This window comes from Polypterus senegalus, chromosome 12 (genome assembly GCF_016835505.1).
Source record: "Polypterus senegalus isolate Bchr_013 chromosome 12, ASM1683550v1, whole genome shotgun sequence".
NCBI classification, from domain to species: Eukaryota; Metazoa; Chordata; class Cladistia; order Polypteriformes; family Polypteridae; genus Polypterus; species Polypterus senegalus.
Genome location: NC_053165.1, coordinates 39,475,850 through 39,493,917, shown reverse-complemented (window position 1 = coordinate 39,493,917; position 18,068 = coordinate 39,475,850). Strand labels below are relative to the sequence as shown.

Here is an 18,068-nt window from a genome sequence, read left to right as displayed (position 1 = left end):
AATGTGTTAATTCTGAACCAGTCACATTTTGCTCAGATAAATTAAAGCCCTGAATGCAGAAGAACAACGTTGATGCAGACCTCCTCTGGGCATGTCAGAATGTCGAATCTTGGTCAAATTATAGAATTTGGTGAAGAAATTATGCTCCTATGTCAACTGCTCTTTCAGGAAGGGATGCAATTTTTTCAACATTTTATCAGCTTTTACTGCTTATTAAATAGTGCCTCTTGGATCAGCATTTCTGATAGGACATTTACAAACTTTGATTTTATTGTTGGATGCCATGCTGTTTCTTTAATTCTTTACACTAAACCCGCTGTTTTGCAGATTAACTTCAGAGCACCGAGCTGGATTTTGCTAAATCTTTCTCTCTGGAAGAAGCAGGTACTGATCCTGTTCGGAAAAGCAGGATTAGCAAGCTATCTGCATCTTTGACCACATGGATCACACAATTCTGGCTTAATCAGTTCCAGAAACATGGGTTTGTTGAATCCAGGTTTTCTGGAATGGAATTAACCTGGTTTCCGTAAATCACAATTTACTTTAATTAGATTTCACACTAAACCTCTTTTCTGGAACAGGATGCGAAAGTTTACACACATGTGCATTCCCCTCCTATTACAGCAGATGCCAGAAATTTTTAATTTATTAATAAAAGCTTCACAAAGAAGTTGGTTTCCCTTGTTTTGATGAACAGTAAAAACAGAGCTTCTGTTTTTTAAGACTGAAGTGCATTTTCAGATCAAAATTTAATATAAATATGTTTAACTTATACTATTTTTATGAACTAGGCTATAAATCAATTCCTGAAAGTATTCCAAAAATCAGTAATATATTCAGAATAAGTTACACATTTTGAGTACAGTATTCACTCAGAATAAAAATCTGAATACATTAATGACTGTAGATTTAGCATTCACTAACTAGATACTTTTATAGAATATTCTGCCCAACACTGATGATTAGTACTTAATATAGAAAATCTTTCTAAACGGCAGCATATTTAGTGTTCAGCGATGCAAAGATTGTACTCACCACTTCCTGGGATTCTTTATTCATTAATTTTTCAAGCTCTGCAATTTCTGAAGATATCTCTTCAAAAGCTGCCCGCTGTTCTGGGGGAATTGTTCTAAAATAAACACAAAAATAAAACCATACACACTCATTAAAAAACAATTGATTGCTTAAAAACACAAATCTCAAGCCTCTAAAAAGATAATGTATTCTGCTTCTGCTTGTAAAAAGAATGAAAAAATTTGCAGTTCAATAAATATTACTTACACAGTAAATACTATGTGTCATAAACTGTGTATCTTAGATTTTAACCATATTAGAGAGCTCATAAGGTAAATCTGACAATTTGTGTGATCGATGTGTTCTATAACTGGAACAGCAGCCAGGTGATTCATGTTTTTTATAAGAGGTAAAATATGGGACAGACAAATGTATAATAAAAGAGTGTTGGATATTGGGGCATAAGCAAATGTAAAAGAAAATGCAAGAAACGGTTTTATTACCATCAAAATGTGTATGTTTAAGCTTGGATAATCCAACCAGTGTGCAAATAATTGCAAGAAGATGTGAACATTGGTGGAGAGTACTGAAGTAAAATTTCTTCATTACTGTATTTAAGTACATTTTTCAGTATCTTTACTTTGCATAAGTAGATTTAACTGTGGATACTTTAGACTTTTACTTCACTACATTTTATAGCAAATATCCTGACTTTCTACTCCACTACATTTCCACATGGCAATGTGTTAAATTTTACAGCCACAAAAATGTTTTTTTTTTTTTTTAACAACCCTTTTCAGTGAATCATGGGAAACAAATGAATCGACTTAGTGGAGCTCCACAGGTGTGCTAAAATGGATGCAGGATGCAGTCAGCCTCTTCCATTTACAGCAGTGTTTCTTATTGGGTCAAGGACATGTATGGTAAAATCAACCAAGTTTGTCCAAGTGTGAATTCTGTATCAAGTGATGAACTGCCTGCTATCGATCATATTGTTTGGAGCTAAAATTCCATCTCATAACCAGTGAGGGGAAAAAAAAAAAAATCAAACTAAGAAGCAAAGACACATATGGGAAATTGGGACAGAGGAGGAAATGACAGACAGGCTTGTGAAATGAAGGGATCATGGCACAAGTTTGAAATGTCTAAGTGAAAATATCAGGTATGGCTCAAGGATTTAGTGTGAGGTGAGTCAACAGAGTGAGGATATGTACTGGCAATTAAAAGTATTAAATCCCCTTGAAAATCAGCATAATTTACTGCATGACATAATATTTGTACACATTTATCCATTCAATATTTTTAATGTGAACTCTTATACTGTAACAATACATTTCCAAAGTCAAAATAAACCATTTTCAAGAGGATTAAATACTATGCACGTCCCTATATAGAGTGCTGTGGCAGTGTTTTATACTAAATTAAGTTTCAGTAGTCAAGGACAACTGGTTAGTTCCTCATTGCATGTTTGTTTGCCTTTATGGCATAAACTGAATCTATATCTGCTACTTAGGTGCAAAGAAGACATATTTATTTACATGTTATATATGAAATGGAGAAGTTATTACTGAGGGTTACATTACCTTAAACGTTTAAACTTTATTGAGCCTGCTCAGTTGAGGTTCAGTTTATAGACTCTTCAAGTTCACTTCTTCAAAAGGGTAGTTCAGTGGTTTTAATCAATATCACAGATCATCCTGGTATAGTTGTACTTTAGATAGCAAAGTATCAACAGCTTACTAACGTGGCATGCAGTGGTAGACTGAACTATTGTTTTACATTTTTTTTGTATAATGTTCTGTTGCACAGTGCTGTATATTAAGTGCTGTGTGCTTATTTTCTTTATGTCTGTTAGTGGCAAAAGTTTGAGCAACACAAACGTACAGGATTGTATTCTATATGACAAAGGTCTGTTTTCACTCATCTTTGATGCTTATGCACTCTCAGACAAGTTTGCTTTGGGCTTTTTTTTTCTTTTTGCCCCACCTGCTGAATTTATTTCAGTGCTGACTCTGTAATTAACAAAAACAGATTGAATTGACCCGTTATGGAATTTTTTTTTTCTTCTCTTCTTCAATGCCTGTCCCCAATTTTATTTGACATATGTAATGTTCAATAATAAGGACAGTAATGGGGTTGGGGGAGAGCCTTTTGAGTTTGGACACCCTGGGGCCCACGGGGGTCTTACTCTGGCTTTGTCAGCAGCATAATCTGAATTGTTCTTTGATAAAATGGTACCACCTGTACTATTTTTGCATTTAACTCAATATGCATTTAGTAAGCACACCAAACATTATATTATACTGTTGAATCAGGTTATACATTAGACAAGTACTTTTACTTTAATACTTTAAGTATATTTTTAAGCAATGCTTCTATTTAAGCATTTACTTAAATAGAAAGGTCAATAGGGTACTTATACTTTGACCAGAGTAAATTGTTTGAGTATTTCCTCCACTACTGGACGTAGAATGAGGATTTTGGACTTTAAGGTTAACATGTTTTTTGGTTAGATAATAGTAATAGTAACAATCAACCAAGTCATTGAAACTAATAACTAGTCCAATTTCAGCTGTTGCGCCATCTTATATAAAGTAGCATTCAAACGCACCCTATAAAAGACCAGAGTTTAAAAAGCACTTTTAGAGAGACGTCACCACTGCCAGAAACAGAAAATAATTCTATTTGCCATTTACTAACCCCTATGCTTGCAAGCATTATACCTGGCATGAGAAGACTAACACTTTCTGTGTGATCCTGATTTGAATCATTAAGATTTTATATTTTCCATAGCTAACATTTGACAGGTGTTTCTGCAAATAAACAGAAGTATTGATTGAAATAAAATTTGAGTATTACTTAGTTGAAGCTGCCTTGATGTTTAGTGGCAATGGGCAATGACTTAATATCACAAACTATGTTAATTTAGGTTAAGTTTTTTCAGGGGTAGCAATTTGTGTGCAGACAGCTAAACCTTTGACTCAGCTGTTAGAATATTTGTGCAGCACTTTCAAAGGTAGTTATCTTGATGTAGTGAAGGACAGACTGATATTATCCTTTTTTTTTTTTGCTATGGCTAGAATACAAGTCCTGACATTAAAAATAGCTACTGCCAAACACTGTTATTGCCAGCTAAAAAGCCTGCTTCCATGGCAGTTCCCCTTACCAGAATACAGTCTTCACACATAACCTTATAAGATGATCGATACCAAACCAGAGGTATGAGCTGGACCCCAAGTTCAAACAAAGGCCACTTACTTCAGTTTCATGTTTCTTCATGTTTTTAAAAAACATTCAATCGGTTTTAATCTGCCATGATCAGCTGTACATGTAACAAGTTTTATAGGATAATGACACCTACTGTGAAAATGAGATTCTCGCTCAATTTAAAGGGCTGGTTATTACAGGCAAGGGATTTTTCTTTCTTTCTTTTTGATAAAATTTAAACGATAAACTTCAGTTTTAATCATTAGGTATAATCATAGGTAAAAATTGAGTGCAACAACAGCCTTTCTACTGGAAATGTTTTTTTTTTCTGGATTAGTACATTTATTTTAATGATTTGTTTTTTAAATGTCTTTATATAATGTTCTTAGATGTTGACTAATGAATTATTAATTATAATTATGACTATTATTAATATTTTACTAAATCTTATTTTTCATGCTTATTGAAAGATTGATGAACTCCCATTGAAGAATTTATTGGTAACAGAACATATATGTGCACACCAAAATGACTGAAATAACAACTAACAAAATGGCATTTATCAATACTATTTTAACAAAGTTTACTGTCCGCCGACAATCACAGAGGATCCTGGTAACATGACAATAACATGTAATACACCTGCAACCTTAAAACACAGACTTCATGACAATGTTGAGCATAAGGAAACAGAGGGCAGGCAGCTGTGCGTGAATGTTTATTAATGCATTGGGACAGGCCAGCATTTTCTATTGAGCATGTGTTAAATCAAAAGAGAAACGGCATGCAAAGATGTGTAAACATAAGGAGATCCTTGACATGCACACCTTAGTACACATGTGCCAAGTCAGAAGGAACAATTGAATTCCACGGATCACAGATATCTTCATAACAGGGGATTTACATGATGGGCAGATGAATTTCAAATTTTTGCATGTCTTCCTTGCATTTTGAGGACCGGTTGCATCATATTCAGCCCTTTGTTCATCATTCTGGCGCAAGTATAATCAGCTTCTCCTTGAAATTCAGCATTTGGAATATACATTTCCCACTCAGATGTGCTGTGTAGTTAGAAATAGCTTTGACAAATGTTCCTTGCATTCAGTGCAAGGATACATCAAGTATAATCCAGCATTTAGTAGAATATGGTTCATGAATCTCCAAGGAGGAATTCACCCATCACCCCCTATACTGTCATATGTTAACGGCGCATCCGCTCAACAATTATAATAAATAAAAAAAAAAAAGTTTTCTGATACAATTTAATTAAAGTATCAATGATTTCATTTGTCACTGGTGATTTAAGTAGGTGTGATAATTAACAAAACCTGTATTTGGTTGCATTAGTACACAATTTGAGTGAAGAACTTGAAGACTTAGGTGTTACTGTCAATCCTAATGTGATATGGGATATCTTCCGTGACAAGAACCAGAAGGTTACTGAGGGTTCTGTTGGTGTTGCCAGTGTTCCCAAAACGTTTCATCTCAGAGGGCACCCTAGATATCATCGGGAAGAGTTGCATCACACAGCTTGATTTCAACTCCCAACTGTACTGGGAACTGAGAAGCACAGCTGCAAGGACAGAGGGCAGATAAGGAGGCTTTTACTAGAGGAATCTGTGAGCAAGTGACACACCTTCCATGGTCTAGTGACCCACATCCTGCTTACTGAGGAAACGAAGCATTACACACATCCAAATCTGTTCCTTGGAGAGTTGCAGTCAGGGCAGGTGACAGAATGGTCTTTACAGATGATGCTGCAGTTGTGACCCGCTTGGCTGGCTACTTTTAGCAGCTGTTTAAAGCAGTTCCTCTGGCTAGGATGTTAGATATCTCCAGGTCCATGGTTCTTGAGGATGATCCTCCAATTAGCTGTGAACCACCCAGTCTCAATGAGATTGCACAGGTGGTTAACCATCAGAAGGTAGGGAAGGATGCAGGGACCTGTGATATCTGGGGTGAATTTTCCAGGCTGGAAATAACTATTACAAGGAGGACAGCCTTATTAAACTAAACAAAATTACTCCAGTTTGGTTAACACATCTTTCTTTATTTCCTCTGGTTAATATGACATAAACCCCCCAAAAAAACTAGAGTTTCTCCTCCGCCTTTGTTGATTTTCATAAAATGTTTAACTCAATTGATCGAGCTCCCCACTTAGATATCCTAAGACTTCACGGGATCTCCCCGAAGTTGCTGGATGTCATGGCCGGCCTATACACTGGTATTGTGAGTGCTGTGCAGAGTGGAGACAGAGCCTCTGTGTTTTCCCCCAGTTGATTCTGGGATTCATCGGGGTGTGTTCTTGCTCCTACTCTGTTCAGTGCCTGCATGGACTGGGTGTTGGGCAGAGCCTTGGGATCCAGCAGATGTGGGGCATCGGTTGCAGTGAAAGATTGACTGATCTTGACTTTGCTGATGATGCTGTAATATTTGTGGAGTCAATGGAGGCTCTGATTGGGGCTTTCGAGAGACTCAGCGAGGAGTCCGAGTGACTGGGCTTGCGAGTTTTCTCAATAAAAATCAAGATCCATGCCTTTAAAGACTTCTTGGGCACAGCCATCCGCAGTGTGTCTGTCTGCAGAGAGAATGCCAACCTTGTCGAGAGGTTTACTTATCTTGGCAGTGACATTCATATTGCCGGTGACTCCTCCACTGTTTGTCATTAGACGGATTAGGAGAGCACAGGGGGTCATGAGGTTGCCGGAAAGGGATGTGTGGCGCTCTCAATATTTTATGAAAAAGGACAAAGGTCCAAGTTTTTGAACCCTGGTGCTTCCTGTTTTGCTATATGACTACAAGAGATTGACACTATCTAGTGACCCGAAATGAAGACTGGACTCCTTTGGCACGGTGTCTCTTCTGAGAATATTTGGATACTGTTGGTTTGACTTTGTGTCAAACAAATGGTTGATCACAGAATGCCTAAAGAGGCACATTACCTACATTGTGAGAGAGCATCGGGCCTGCAAGATCCTCATTGTTGTGGACCCAAGCAGCTGGACCAAGCCAAGGGGATACCCATTTCACACCTGGCTGTGACGGATAGATGGTCATTTCTGGAGTGCATGTCTGCCTGGGAGGCTGTCAACCAGGATTGCATGTTTCATCGTCTGGTGGGTGCAGCAACATACTGTTCCAGTGCAGGCTCCCCAAACTGACCTGACCTTGCAACCATTTTAGTTGCAGTCAGGAGCCCTGCAGAGTGTGGCCATAACAGAGACTGGAGTATTCCCTTACTTGGAAGGGCAACTGTGCCAGATTGGAAGGCTGGAAGACTTGTCTGTACTAGACTTTGGACAAGGGTGCCATTTGTCCAAATCTTGCAAAGGACAGCAAGTGCAGAAGTTTAAAGAGAGACCATATATGAAAGGCCACACATTTGTCTTGTTGAAATAGCAACTGACTAATCACCAGTAACTCAGAAGATGTGATTTTGCTAACAAGAGTATCTTTACAAAGTGTTGAACCTTAAAAGAAACTGCAGTACTGTACTGCGCAAAACTAGAAAGTGTAACCATGGCAAAGAAGGAGATGAGCTTCTAAAACAAAAGAAAGGTGATGAAAACCCTTCCATGTGCTTGGAGAAAACCAACCAGGAAAGGAACAAAGCACTGTTTACAGCAGAACTTTATGTATACCTACTTCGATTCCAAAAACTAGTAATTGTAACTTAGTACTTAGGACAAAGCCATCTAATGTATCATAATATTGGTAGAACTTTAACTGAAAGGTGATCACCTTTGTAAAGGATAAGCTCTAGCTGAGTTATAAGTCTTCCTAAATCTAGTAAGAAAGTGCAGAGCAGCAACTCGCACCCGGTAAGCCAGTTTCATATCCAGGTAAAGAATTTATCCATTATAGCCACATGAACTGAAAGATCAGAATTCATAAGTTATGTGCTTTTTTCTATAGGAGAGAAAAGTTCAGCTAAACTTTCAAGCTTATGTTTTGTTTATCAGTGTCCTTCGTCTATACATGTATATAGATATTTGTCTCTGTCTCTGTAGATTTACAAATATATACAGTATATATACATACTTTCATATATCACTAGAATCCCTGAAGCCTACGAAAATATTCATAATGCTAGGCCACCTTAAATCCCCTCGCACCTCCTCATCAGCATTTTTGCTTTTCAAATGTGTTAATCAGCACTGGCAGCAGGTAGCCTGCTCATCCATCCGCCACCGAGGCAGCTTAAGTTGGACACAAAATTCTCACAGCTAAAGTCTTTTTATCTGGGAGTTAGCTGTTTAGAATTGTATAGGGTTAATAATATATCATTATTTGATATACATACATTTCATGTATGTTCCACGTCTACAACAATATGGGTAAATGTAGGTTGGCAGGAAATATGAGGCAAGAAATGAACACATAACTAAAACAGAAACCTGTTTCATGTTATAGACAGGAGAAAATGTCGACGTGAAGTGTATAATGTGTGACAATTGAAGTCCAAATATAAAATTATCACTTTCACAAAAAAGGCATAACAAAACAAGTGTGCTTTTATTCAAGAATATAACTGAAGAAAAAGAAAATATTCAATTTACATGTTGCTGTCAATATGTAAAAACTGAAGCCCAAATATCAGTCAATATGATCTCAGCTGTGAGAATTTTGTGTGTGACTTCAGCTGCCATGGTTGGGGATGGGTGAGAAGGCCACTTGCTGCTTGTGTTGATTGCCACCTTTGCAAAACAAAAGGTGTTGATGAGGGGTTGTGATGGAATTTAAGGTGGCCCGGCATTACAAATGTTTGTGTAACATAAATGTAATCCTTTCTGGGGAAGCAATACAGAAAACAGACTGACAAATCTGTGAATCCAGGCAGAAGAGCGGCTCATGATAGGAGTAGCTTTTGACCCCTGTTAAATTATTAATTTCTGTGAGGATAAAGTGCTATTGAGCATAAAGAGTAGTGTGTTGTGTTAAGTGCACTATTGTATGTCTGTGATGAGAATTGAATGATGAGTGAATAGGCATTTCCAGTATTAATTTATCTACCAATATAAAAAGAATCTTAGAGGTTAAAGTTCCTTGAATAGTACATAGCACGTAGCATTTTTGTTTCAGTCATACATACGTAAGTTTCTTAATTTTGAGTTCAGCCTCCCTTATTTCTTCCAACTGTCTCTTTTCTCTTTCTTTGGCAGCATTCTACAAAATAAAACATTTCAGGTAAACCGGCTACAAAACCTGATGTACAGATAATCTTTTTTTTAATTAAAAATTGTGTGCTTTTGACAGTTTCTTTACTAAATATTTATTCTTACATTTTTAAACAAACAAGCATAGTTTGTTCAGTTATATAATAAAATGATATATCTACTCACATGTATTTTCAGATGTTCCATGAAAACTTCTCTTTGCATTTTTCTGAACTGAAGAAAGTTTATAATGCCACACAAAATTGTAATAGTGCGTTTTGCTCCTGAAAAATTTGGAGGGAATATAACGTAATAAATGATTTTAAACCTGTTTAGATGATAACATAACAGTGCAACAAATAGAGCTGTTGCACCCTGTGTACCAACAGGTATTTGTGCAGCTTGCAAATACTTCCAGGTTCAGCCCAATGAATAGGGTAAAGCAAATTCTTAAAATAAAAGGATAAAAACCAAAAATAAATACTGTCACCATAGAAAGTGTAGCTTACTTGGATTCAAAAGGTCACTAAGCTGAAAGTCATACACCTGGCAGATCTGCAAAAACTGACTCCTGCAAATAATAAAATGTAATGTTAACAATATGATCATACAAGTAAATAAGCCCCACCAATTACCATAACAGTGATGAGACACAGCTCATCCAAAAGTAAAATTAAAAAAAAAAACCCTATCTTCATATATAGCACAATAATAAACAGAAAAATGTACTGAATCACAGCAAAAAAGCAAAGTTTCCAAATTCCAATATTTAAAATAGCATACTGTATTAAGGCTAGAAGATAATAGGATATCAATAATTATTTTTAATTCAATAATAATAATCATTGGGTGGATTATTAAAAAAAGACTTCTGAGTCCTGATTCTAAAACTTTGGACCTGTTACAATAACAAATGATATTTAGCTAGAGCAATAATTAATATGAAAAATGCCAAGTTTTCATGCTTTCTAAATTTTTAAACAATGAACAATATTATGTACAGTATATTGTAATACAAATTTCCTTATTCTGTGTGTTTGTTAATGACAAGTTTCTGAGATTATTTCTAAATACAAAGAAAAAAAATGTTTCATGATAAAGAAGTACTCGTATTTTTACAAATCATGATGCCAAAGAATGGCGACATGTTGCCCAGTGATTGGTACATGCAAACAACCATTTACATTTATTCATTTAGTAGACACTTTTATCCAAAGCAACTCTGTAACTAACAATGCAGACCCTATTAACCAATAAAATGTTTTTTTTATAACTGAAGAGTAAAGAAACAAGAATGCAATAGAAATGAAGAAAAGAATTGCAACACAGATTACAGACATATATTGTCATTAATCAATTAGATTTTTCTCCAACTGCAAAGCAAATTAACATTTATGTCCTTAAAACAAGTAAATGCACATGCTATTATTTTTCAGTCTTTTAACATTATTTAAAAATAAATCTTTGAGATAATCTAAACAGTCAACCTTAAAAGCAGAGTTAAGTCCTTTGCCAGTTTTTGATACTAGTCAATGAACTAGGAATAGTTCAATGAAGTAGGAAAAGAATTGAAAAGACAGAAAATAAGGAGTTTAATTGTGGCAAATTTAAACTGAATGCTCAATAGACTGAGAGCTCCAAGTGGGACAAATGAGTGAAAATACAAATCTGACAAGTTGGGAGGTAATGTTGACCTTTCACCTCTTTCAATAGTATAAAATAAAAAAAATAACATGGTCAGTTAAAAAGTACTTTTTTGTTACACACTACTTGACACTATGAGATACACGCCTAACATTTAGTATGCATTTTATTTTCTTTGCTATTTTATACAGTGTTCACTGTAAAAGCAACATAAATGGGTCATCTATCTGCAAGCCACAGATTCAGCTGTGTAAATTAGGGTCTCCTCCAGTATGAAAGTACAGTTGGTAACAGTAAATGAGAAAGTGCTATAGAAGACTGTCTATAAGCATTCCTTTAAAATTAATATGTTTTCTACATATGCAGAATACCGAGAAATTAATTCATGCATGTATTTCTAGAAGGATTAGTACTGCAATGTCTTATCAACAGACTGTTCAAATTGTTGTTTATGCAGCTATTATTCAATTAAAAATGCTGCTCTAAGAACTATTACAAGAACCAGAAAGTACAAACACATGACTCTAGTTCTCACTACATTAATCTAGCATACCCTGACTAGAGCTGCTGATTAGCTGTGCACACTGTCCCTCTGTGAGTCATTTGCAAAAAAAAAAATCTCTATATATAATCTTCATTTGGATCTTGATCTTTGTTTGTCCACGAATAAATTAGAAGAAGCAGCACTGGATGGCAGTAAAGAGACAGCTAAAACATAGGCATTGCATAAGAATCTCCTCCAGGCTTATACTACTGACACCTCAAAACACAGACATTCAAACTAAACAAATTGTTGTGCTTTAAATTAACTAAAGAGATCTTCATTTAGATCTTGATCTTTGTTTGTCCGCAAATTCCATGCATGCGTAGACCACCTTCCAGTTTAGTATGTTGTTGTTACTCACGGATGTCAACAATGTGCCGGAATAACAAAAGGGCTGATGGACAGTGTTACGCTGGTTAGCTCCTGAGGCCTGGTTAGAGAATGAGATTGCCGAAGATAAAAGGTACGTGCCTACGTAACATATGAATTAAAGACAGACAGTGGGTGAAATTAATGACAACGTAACAGCACGTTTCGGAAATTATTATTGTTACGCTAGAAGCGGCGAGTGCTGCGCGTCTCACAGTTGTACAGTGGCTTGCTCACATGTCAGTGAAGTGATCCCTATTTATGCTTTAAAGAGCCTGGATACCTATGTGTCCCCCTTTTATAACCATTGCTCCGTGTATATTGCCTTACTCTTTGGATTGCCACAAAGCAACCTGCGAGACTGAAGAAAGGTTGAGAAGACATCGTGACAGGAAACGATAGCGTTGTGAAAATAAGATGGACTGTGAACAGACAGAAGCAGAAATGCTCCAACACCACCACATAATTACTATTCGGACAGTGATTCCGAGTAGGCCGCTCTTATCGAATCAATGTCCAAGGGTTTTCTTTTGTAATTTTGTTTCTCTTATAAAAAATCATAATGTTGTGCGATGAAGGGCCCAGTTCATGAGGGGGAAATACATATGTGCGCACAATTATTAGGCAACTATTAGTGTGCAGATTTATTATGCAACTAAAGGAAAAATGAAAATTTTCCCATCTCACTTGTTTATTTTCATCTGTTATAGTGAGAATAATAAACAAACACATTAAAATTTACAAATAAACATCTCTGACATTTCAAAAAAAATAAATCAATCAATCAATGACCAATATAGCCACCCTTCTTTCCAATAACAGTCATAAGCCTTTCCATTCATGGAGTCTGTCAGTTTCTTGATCTGTTGACGATCAGCTTTTTGTGGAGCAGTGACTACAGCCTCCCAGACACTCTTCAGAGAGGTGTATTGTTTTTCTCCTCCGTAAATCTAGCGTTTAAGAAGTGCCCACAAGTTCTCGATAGGGTTTAAGTCAGATGAGGAAGGGGGGCCATGTCATTATTCCTTCATCTTTAAGGCCTTTACTGGCTGGCCACGCAGTGGAGAACTTCGATGCAAGTGATGGAGCATTGGCCTGCATAAAAATCATGGTCTTTTTCCTGTATCACTGTTTGAAGAAAGTGTCTTCGAAAAACTGGCAGTAGGTTTGGGAGTTGATTTTGAGTTCATCTTCAATGCAAAAAGGTCCAACTAGCTCATCTTTAAAAATACCAGCTCATACCAGTACCCCACCTCCACGTTGGAGTGGAGCTCTGTGCCCATTACTGATCCAGAGGTCCATCCATCTGGTCCATCAAGAGTCACTCTCATCTCATCTGTCCATAAAACCTTTGAAAAAAATCTGTCTTCAGATATTTCTTGGCCCAGTTTTGACGTTTTAACTTATCTTTCTTGTTCAGTGGTAATTGGGTTTCAGCCCTCCTTACCTTGGCCATGTCTTTGAGCACTGAACACCTTGTACTTCTGGGCACTCCAGGTAGGTTGCAGCTCTGGAATATGAAAGTACTGGAGGATAATGGGTTCCTGGTAGCTTCACGTTTGATTCTTCTCAAATCTTTGGCAGCTAATTTGCATCTTTTGTTCTCAACACGTTTCTTGCGACCCTGTTGACTATTTGCAACAAAATGTTTGATGGTTCTGTGATCACACGCCAATATCTTAGCAATTCCAAAAGTGCTGCATCCCTCTGAAAGACTTTTTACAATTTTTGACTTTTCAGAGTCAGTTAAATCTCTTTTTGGCCCGTTTTGCCTGAGGAAAACTAGCTGCCTAATAATTCTGCACACCTTGATATAGGGTGTTGATCTCCTTAGGCCACACCCTCCCTCATTACACAAATACACATCACCTGATGTGCTTAAATCCAATAAGCATTCAAGTTAATACAGCTTGGAGTTGGAATATACGCATAAAAATGATGATATGGTCAAAATACTCACTTGCCTAATAATTGTGCACACAGTGTGTGTATGTATATGTATATGTAAAAATATATAAATAAATAAATAAATAAATAATATTATATATATAGATATGGATATAAGCAACAAACTGGTTAAGTTTGCATATGATATCAAGATAGGTGGATTGGCAGATAATTGGGAAACCGTTAAATCATTACAGAAGGACTTGGCATATAGTCTTGGGCAGATTTGTGGCAGATGAAATCTATTGTCAGTAAATGTAATGTATTACGCAGAGGAAGTAAAAATTTTACGTTTGAAAAAAATCGAGAGTACACCTTATGAGAAGGATTTAGGAGTCGTAGTGAACTCTACATTATCCGCTTCCTGACAGGGTTCAGAAGCCATTAAGAAGGCAAACAGAATGTTACGTTATATAGCACAATGTATGGAGTACCAGTCCAAGGAGGTTATGCTCAAGCTTTAAAATGTACCAGTGAGGCCTCATCTGGAGTACTGTGGGCAGCTTTGGTATTCAGGCTACAAAAAGGATATAGATGTGCTAATAAAGGTCCAGAGAGGAGCGACTAGGCTCATACCAGGTCTATAGGAAATTAATTATGAAGGAAGATTAAAAGAGCTGAGCCTTTTCAGTTTAAGCAAAAGAAGATTAAGAGGTGACATGACAGAAGTGTTTAAGATTATGAACAGAACTAGAACAGTAGATCAAGACTGTTATTTTAAAATGAATGGCCTGTTCTCATCTAGATTGTTCTAATGTTAGGTATGCGACTCTGACAAAACACTGTCACCTGTTGACAAGAAGAATATCAATACACTGATTAAATGGGCCTTTCCAAGTACAGAAGTATTGTTATGATCGCTAACCTCGAGTAAGCTTCACATAGAAAGTATAAATCAGGCTTTACTCTGAAAGCAACAGGCAATGTCTCTGCGAAAAAAAGGCAACTTCTCTACAAAATAATGTCATTTTTATGGGGTAGTGGCAGGAATATGTTTCCGAAGTAATGCATATTTGTGTGGGTTTTTTTTATTTATTTTTTTTTAAGTAACATAGGCATTCTTACATATATACTTGTATTATATTATTTGTTATTTTAAAAAGTAAGATTCCCATTAATGGCGAAGTTAGCAAGAAAATACATGTGCATTTCTGGAATAGGTACTGCCTCTAAGTGTGCTTAGTTTGGCTGGCAACATTGTGAGCCCAGTGAGATGTTTTCTATAGCCAGATAAGGTAAACATATTTGTGTTCCTTGCCCAGAATCTACTTAGCCAGTCAGGAGCATGATTGGCTATGGTTATGGATGCCAGGGATATGGCCTGTTTGTTCATAGTACACTGTTTATTTTGATTACGGTACTTTGGTTTAAGTTTTTATTTGTTATTTATGACACAAAACCTAAAATGCAAACAAAAATGCTATTTTTATTTATATGTTCCAATGTGTTCAATGTCAATAAATGGTTCTTCTTCTTCATAAGATATTTGTGCATTATTAAACTATTTTTAGCCTTACTTTTGTAACACTTTTTACAGAGTGGTATAAAATTAACAGAAAAAGACCATTAAATCATTACTCATAATTTTTTGTATGAAAAATAATCATCAATTAAAACTTTATGATCTTGACAGTTCAAGTTTTCATTTATGTTAGCCAGTTTGTACTTTGTTTTCTGTGTGTTTTGACAAATCTGTATTTTTATAAGCATTAATTCTGTATTTACAAATTAGTATAATCTATATTTGCATTTTGCACATGAGAATTTGTCAAAGCTCACCATTGCAAGGTATTATTCAGGTGATCCATGCATGGAGTTTGTATGTTCACTCTGTGTTCATGTGGGTTACCTCCAGGTGAGTTTCCTCCTACCATCCAAAGACATGCAGTATACTTAAATTGTTGAAGCTAAATGGCCCCTAAGTGTGTGTGTTCAACCTGCAACGGATTAGGGCCTTGTTAATAGATTGTTCCTGCCTTGCTGAGATACACATACAGTTTATATACTGTAAATACTGTACATATGGACATACAAATATATACATTATACATCACACATTCAAAAATTTGTAATCACCTAGAAATGTTCATGTTTTTGATAGAAACTGATATATTTTATTATTATTAGTTTGGATTCAAGAATGGGCAAAATTAATTAGCTATCTCAAGGAACTTTTCTTCTTATTGTTCTTTTGAGAAAATAAGGTTAGTCCAAGTGACAAATTGCTAAGAAACCAAAGATTTCAAATAATGATTTCTACTACTGTTTAGAGAGAAGAGAGCAAGCAGGATCTAGCCAGAACAGAAAAAGAAGTCAACAACCCAGATGCACAACTACACAAGAGGACAAGTACATCAGTCTGTGGTTTGAGAAACAGATACCTTACAGGTCCTCAGTTGGCTGTATCCTTCAGTAATACATGCCAAATACCAGTGTCATCTACAACACTGAACAAAAAGTTTAAAATGAACAATGGAATAAAGGCATTGGACAGTGAATACCAGGTGAATATCAGTGAATAATGTTTGCCCATTTGAACCTTTTCTTTTTATTTGCCACTGTAAGCCAGAATTTACCTTTAAGAATGCCAGTAGCTGGCAACTCAAGAAAAACAATTAATTTGCTTTATTGAACAGAATAAAACATTTCAGATGTATCAACATGTTTTTCTAAGAAAAAAATTAGCATGTAAATATAAATATGAACTAAAAATTAGTTAAGAAGAGTAATGGATACAGGAGTAATGGCAGCTGAAAATGGGGCTTTACAGTCATATGTGAATAATTCATTTTAATTAATGTTATAAACTAACAATTTCAAGCAGTATTAGCCATTTGCAACAATAGTAATTCCAACTTTATAATACCAATGTATATATATTATTCAATATAAAACTGGTAATTTGAAGTTATGTTTTACTACAATCCATGCAAGATATATATAGGTTATGTTACGTTAAATACTGCAACACACTTTCCCTCTGCCAGCTTTATTTATGTTTGCATTTCTTCTCTTTGTCTTTTTTTTTTTTAATAATTAAACATTTTTTGGAATTTTATGGTTCCATTTGAATTCTCATGAATTACATTGTAATTAATAATAATCTCACTAGTGTACATAAAGTATTATTTATTGTATATCATACTAGTTACTGTCCAAAATAACTTTATTGTAATTAGTTTTGGTCATTACACTAATCCCACAAAAGTATTCAAATTAATTTCCATTTCAATACAAGGAATTTATAAACATCCATATTAAGAAAAAAAATATTTTGCAAAACAGAAAAAAATCAAACTAATTATAAACCATATCTGTTGATTAGTAAGGTCTGTTCTATACAGGACACACATTTCTACCAAAATGGTACGAGTTTCATATAGTGTACCTACTTTCCCATTTCCTGGGTTTAGTATTAGAACTAGGCTCTATGGCAGAGTATGCTAGCTTAAAAAAAATAAAATAAAAAAAAAGGTCCTTCCATTTTAAACAAGTCACAAAATGTATGCTAGGAGTAATATTCAGGTACATTCAAGGACTGTGCGAACACTGTAGCATTCAATGGATGAAGTTCAGTAAGTAGGTTCTACAACCTTCTCAATCTATTTAAAGGTTGCGGGGGTCAAAGTCTGTCTCACCAGGATTGGGCAAAATCCAGAAAACAGGCTTGAGCAGGACTCTACTCAATCCCAAACACCACTCTCACACTCACATACAAACACCAAATTCAGAAACAGACCTTTGTAATTAATTCCTTATTTTCTTGAGCATGTCTGGTTGTAGTAATTCTCATTAAGTTAAACTTGTACATCTATTCAGTTATAGCATATGTTATGGAATAACACTAGGGTAAGGCAAACTTTATTACAGCGAATGACCATTATGGCTATCTGCTGAATGCCGCACTCTGATGGAAAATGATAGGGTTACCAAATTTCAAGTACCAGACCAGGGAACTTATGTAACATTTATGCCCATGCATAAAGCCCATCATCATTTGTTTAATGCCTGCTTTTTGACATCATCAACAGCAAGGGTTCAGGGCATAGGCAAAAAAAAAAAAAAAATCATGCTTGAAGTGGAAAGAAATGGCAGCATTGCCTGTTTTTGTCTGCATCTTGGCCATCCTGACAATATACATCAAAAAGGTATCGGGGTATCATGGGGTCTTACTTGGAGTTTTGTGA

The 18,068-nt window shown here is 35.7% G+C and overlaps 1 protein-coding gene across 1 annotated transcript in view; it reads right to left on the bottom strand.

Annotated features, from left to right (window-relative positions):
* nuf2 (UF2 component of NDC80 kinetochore complex) overlaps positions 1-18,068 on the bottom strand; it is a 63,937-nt gene that overhangs the window by 26,397 nt on the left and 19,472 nt on the right. The window contains exons 5-8 of the mRNA XM_039770914.1: positions 9,887-9,948; positions 9,564-9,661; positions 9,314-9,387; positions 1,036-1,129 (exon numbers count right to left, since the gene is read on the bottom strand). Coding sequence (XP_039626848.1) covers positions 1,036-1,129; positions 9,314-9,387; positions 9,564-9,661; positions 9,887-9,948 — 328 coding nt within the window. The remainder of the gene's footprint in view (positions 1-1,035; positions 1,130-9,313; positions 9,388-9,563; positions 9,662-9,886; positions 9,949-18,068) is intronic.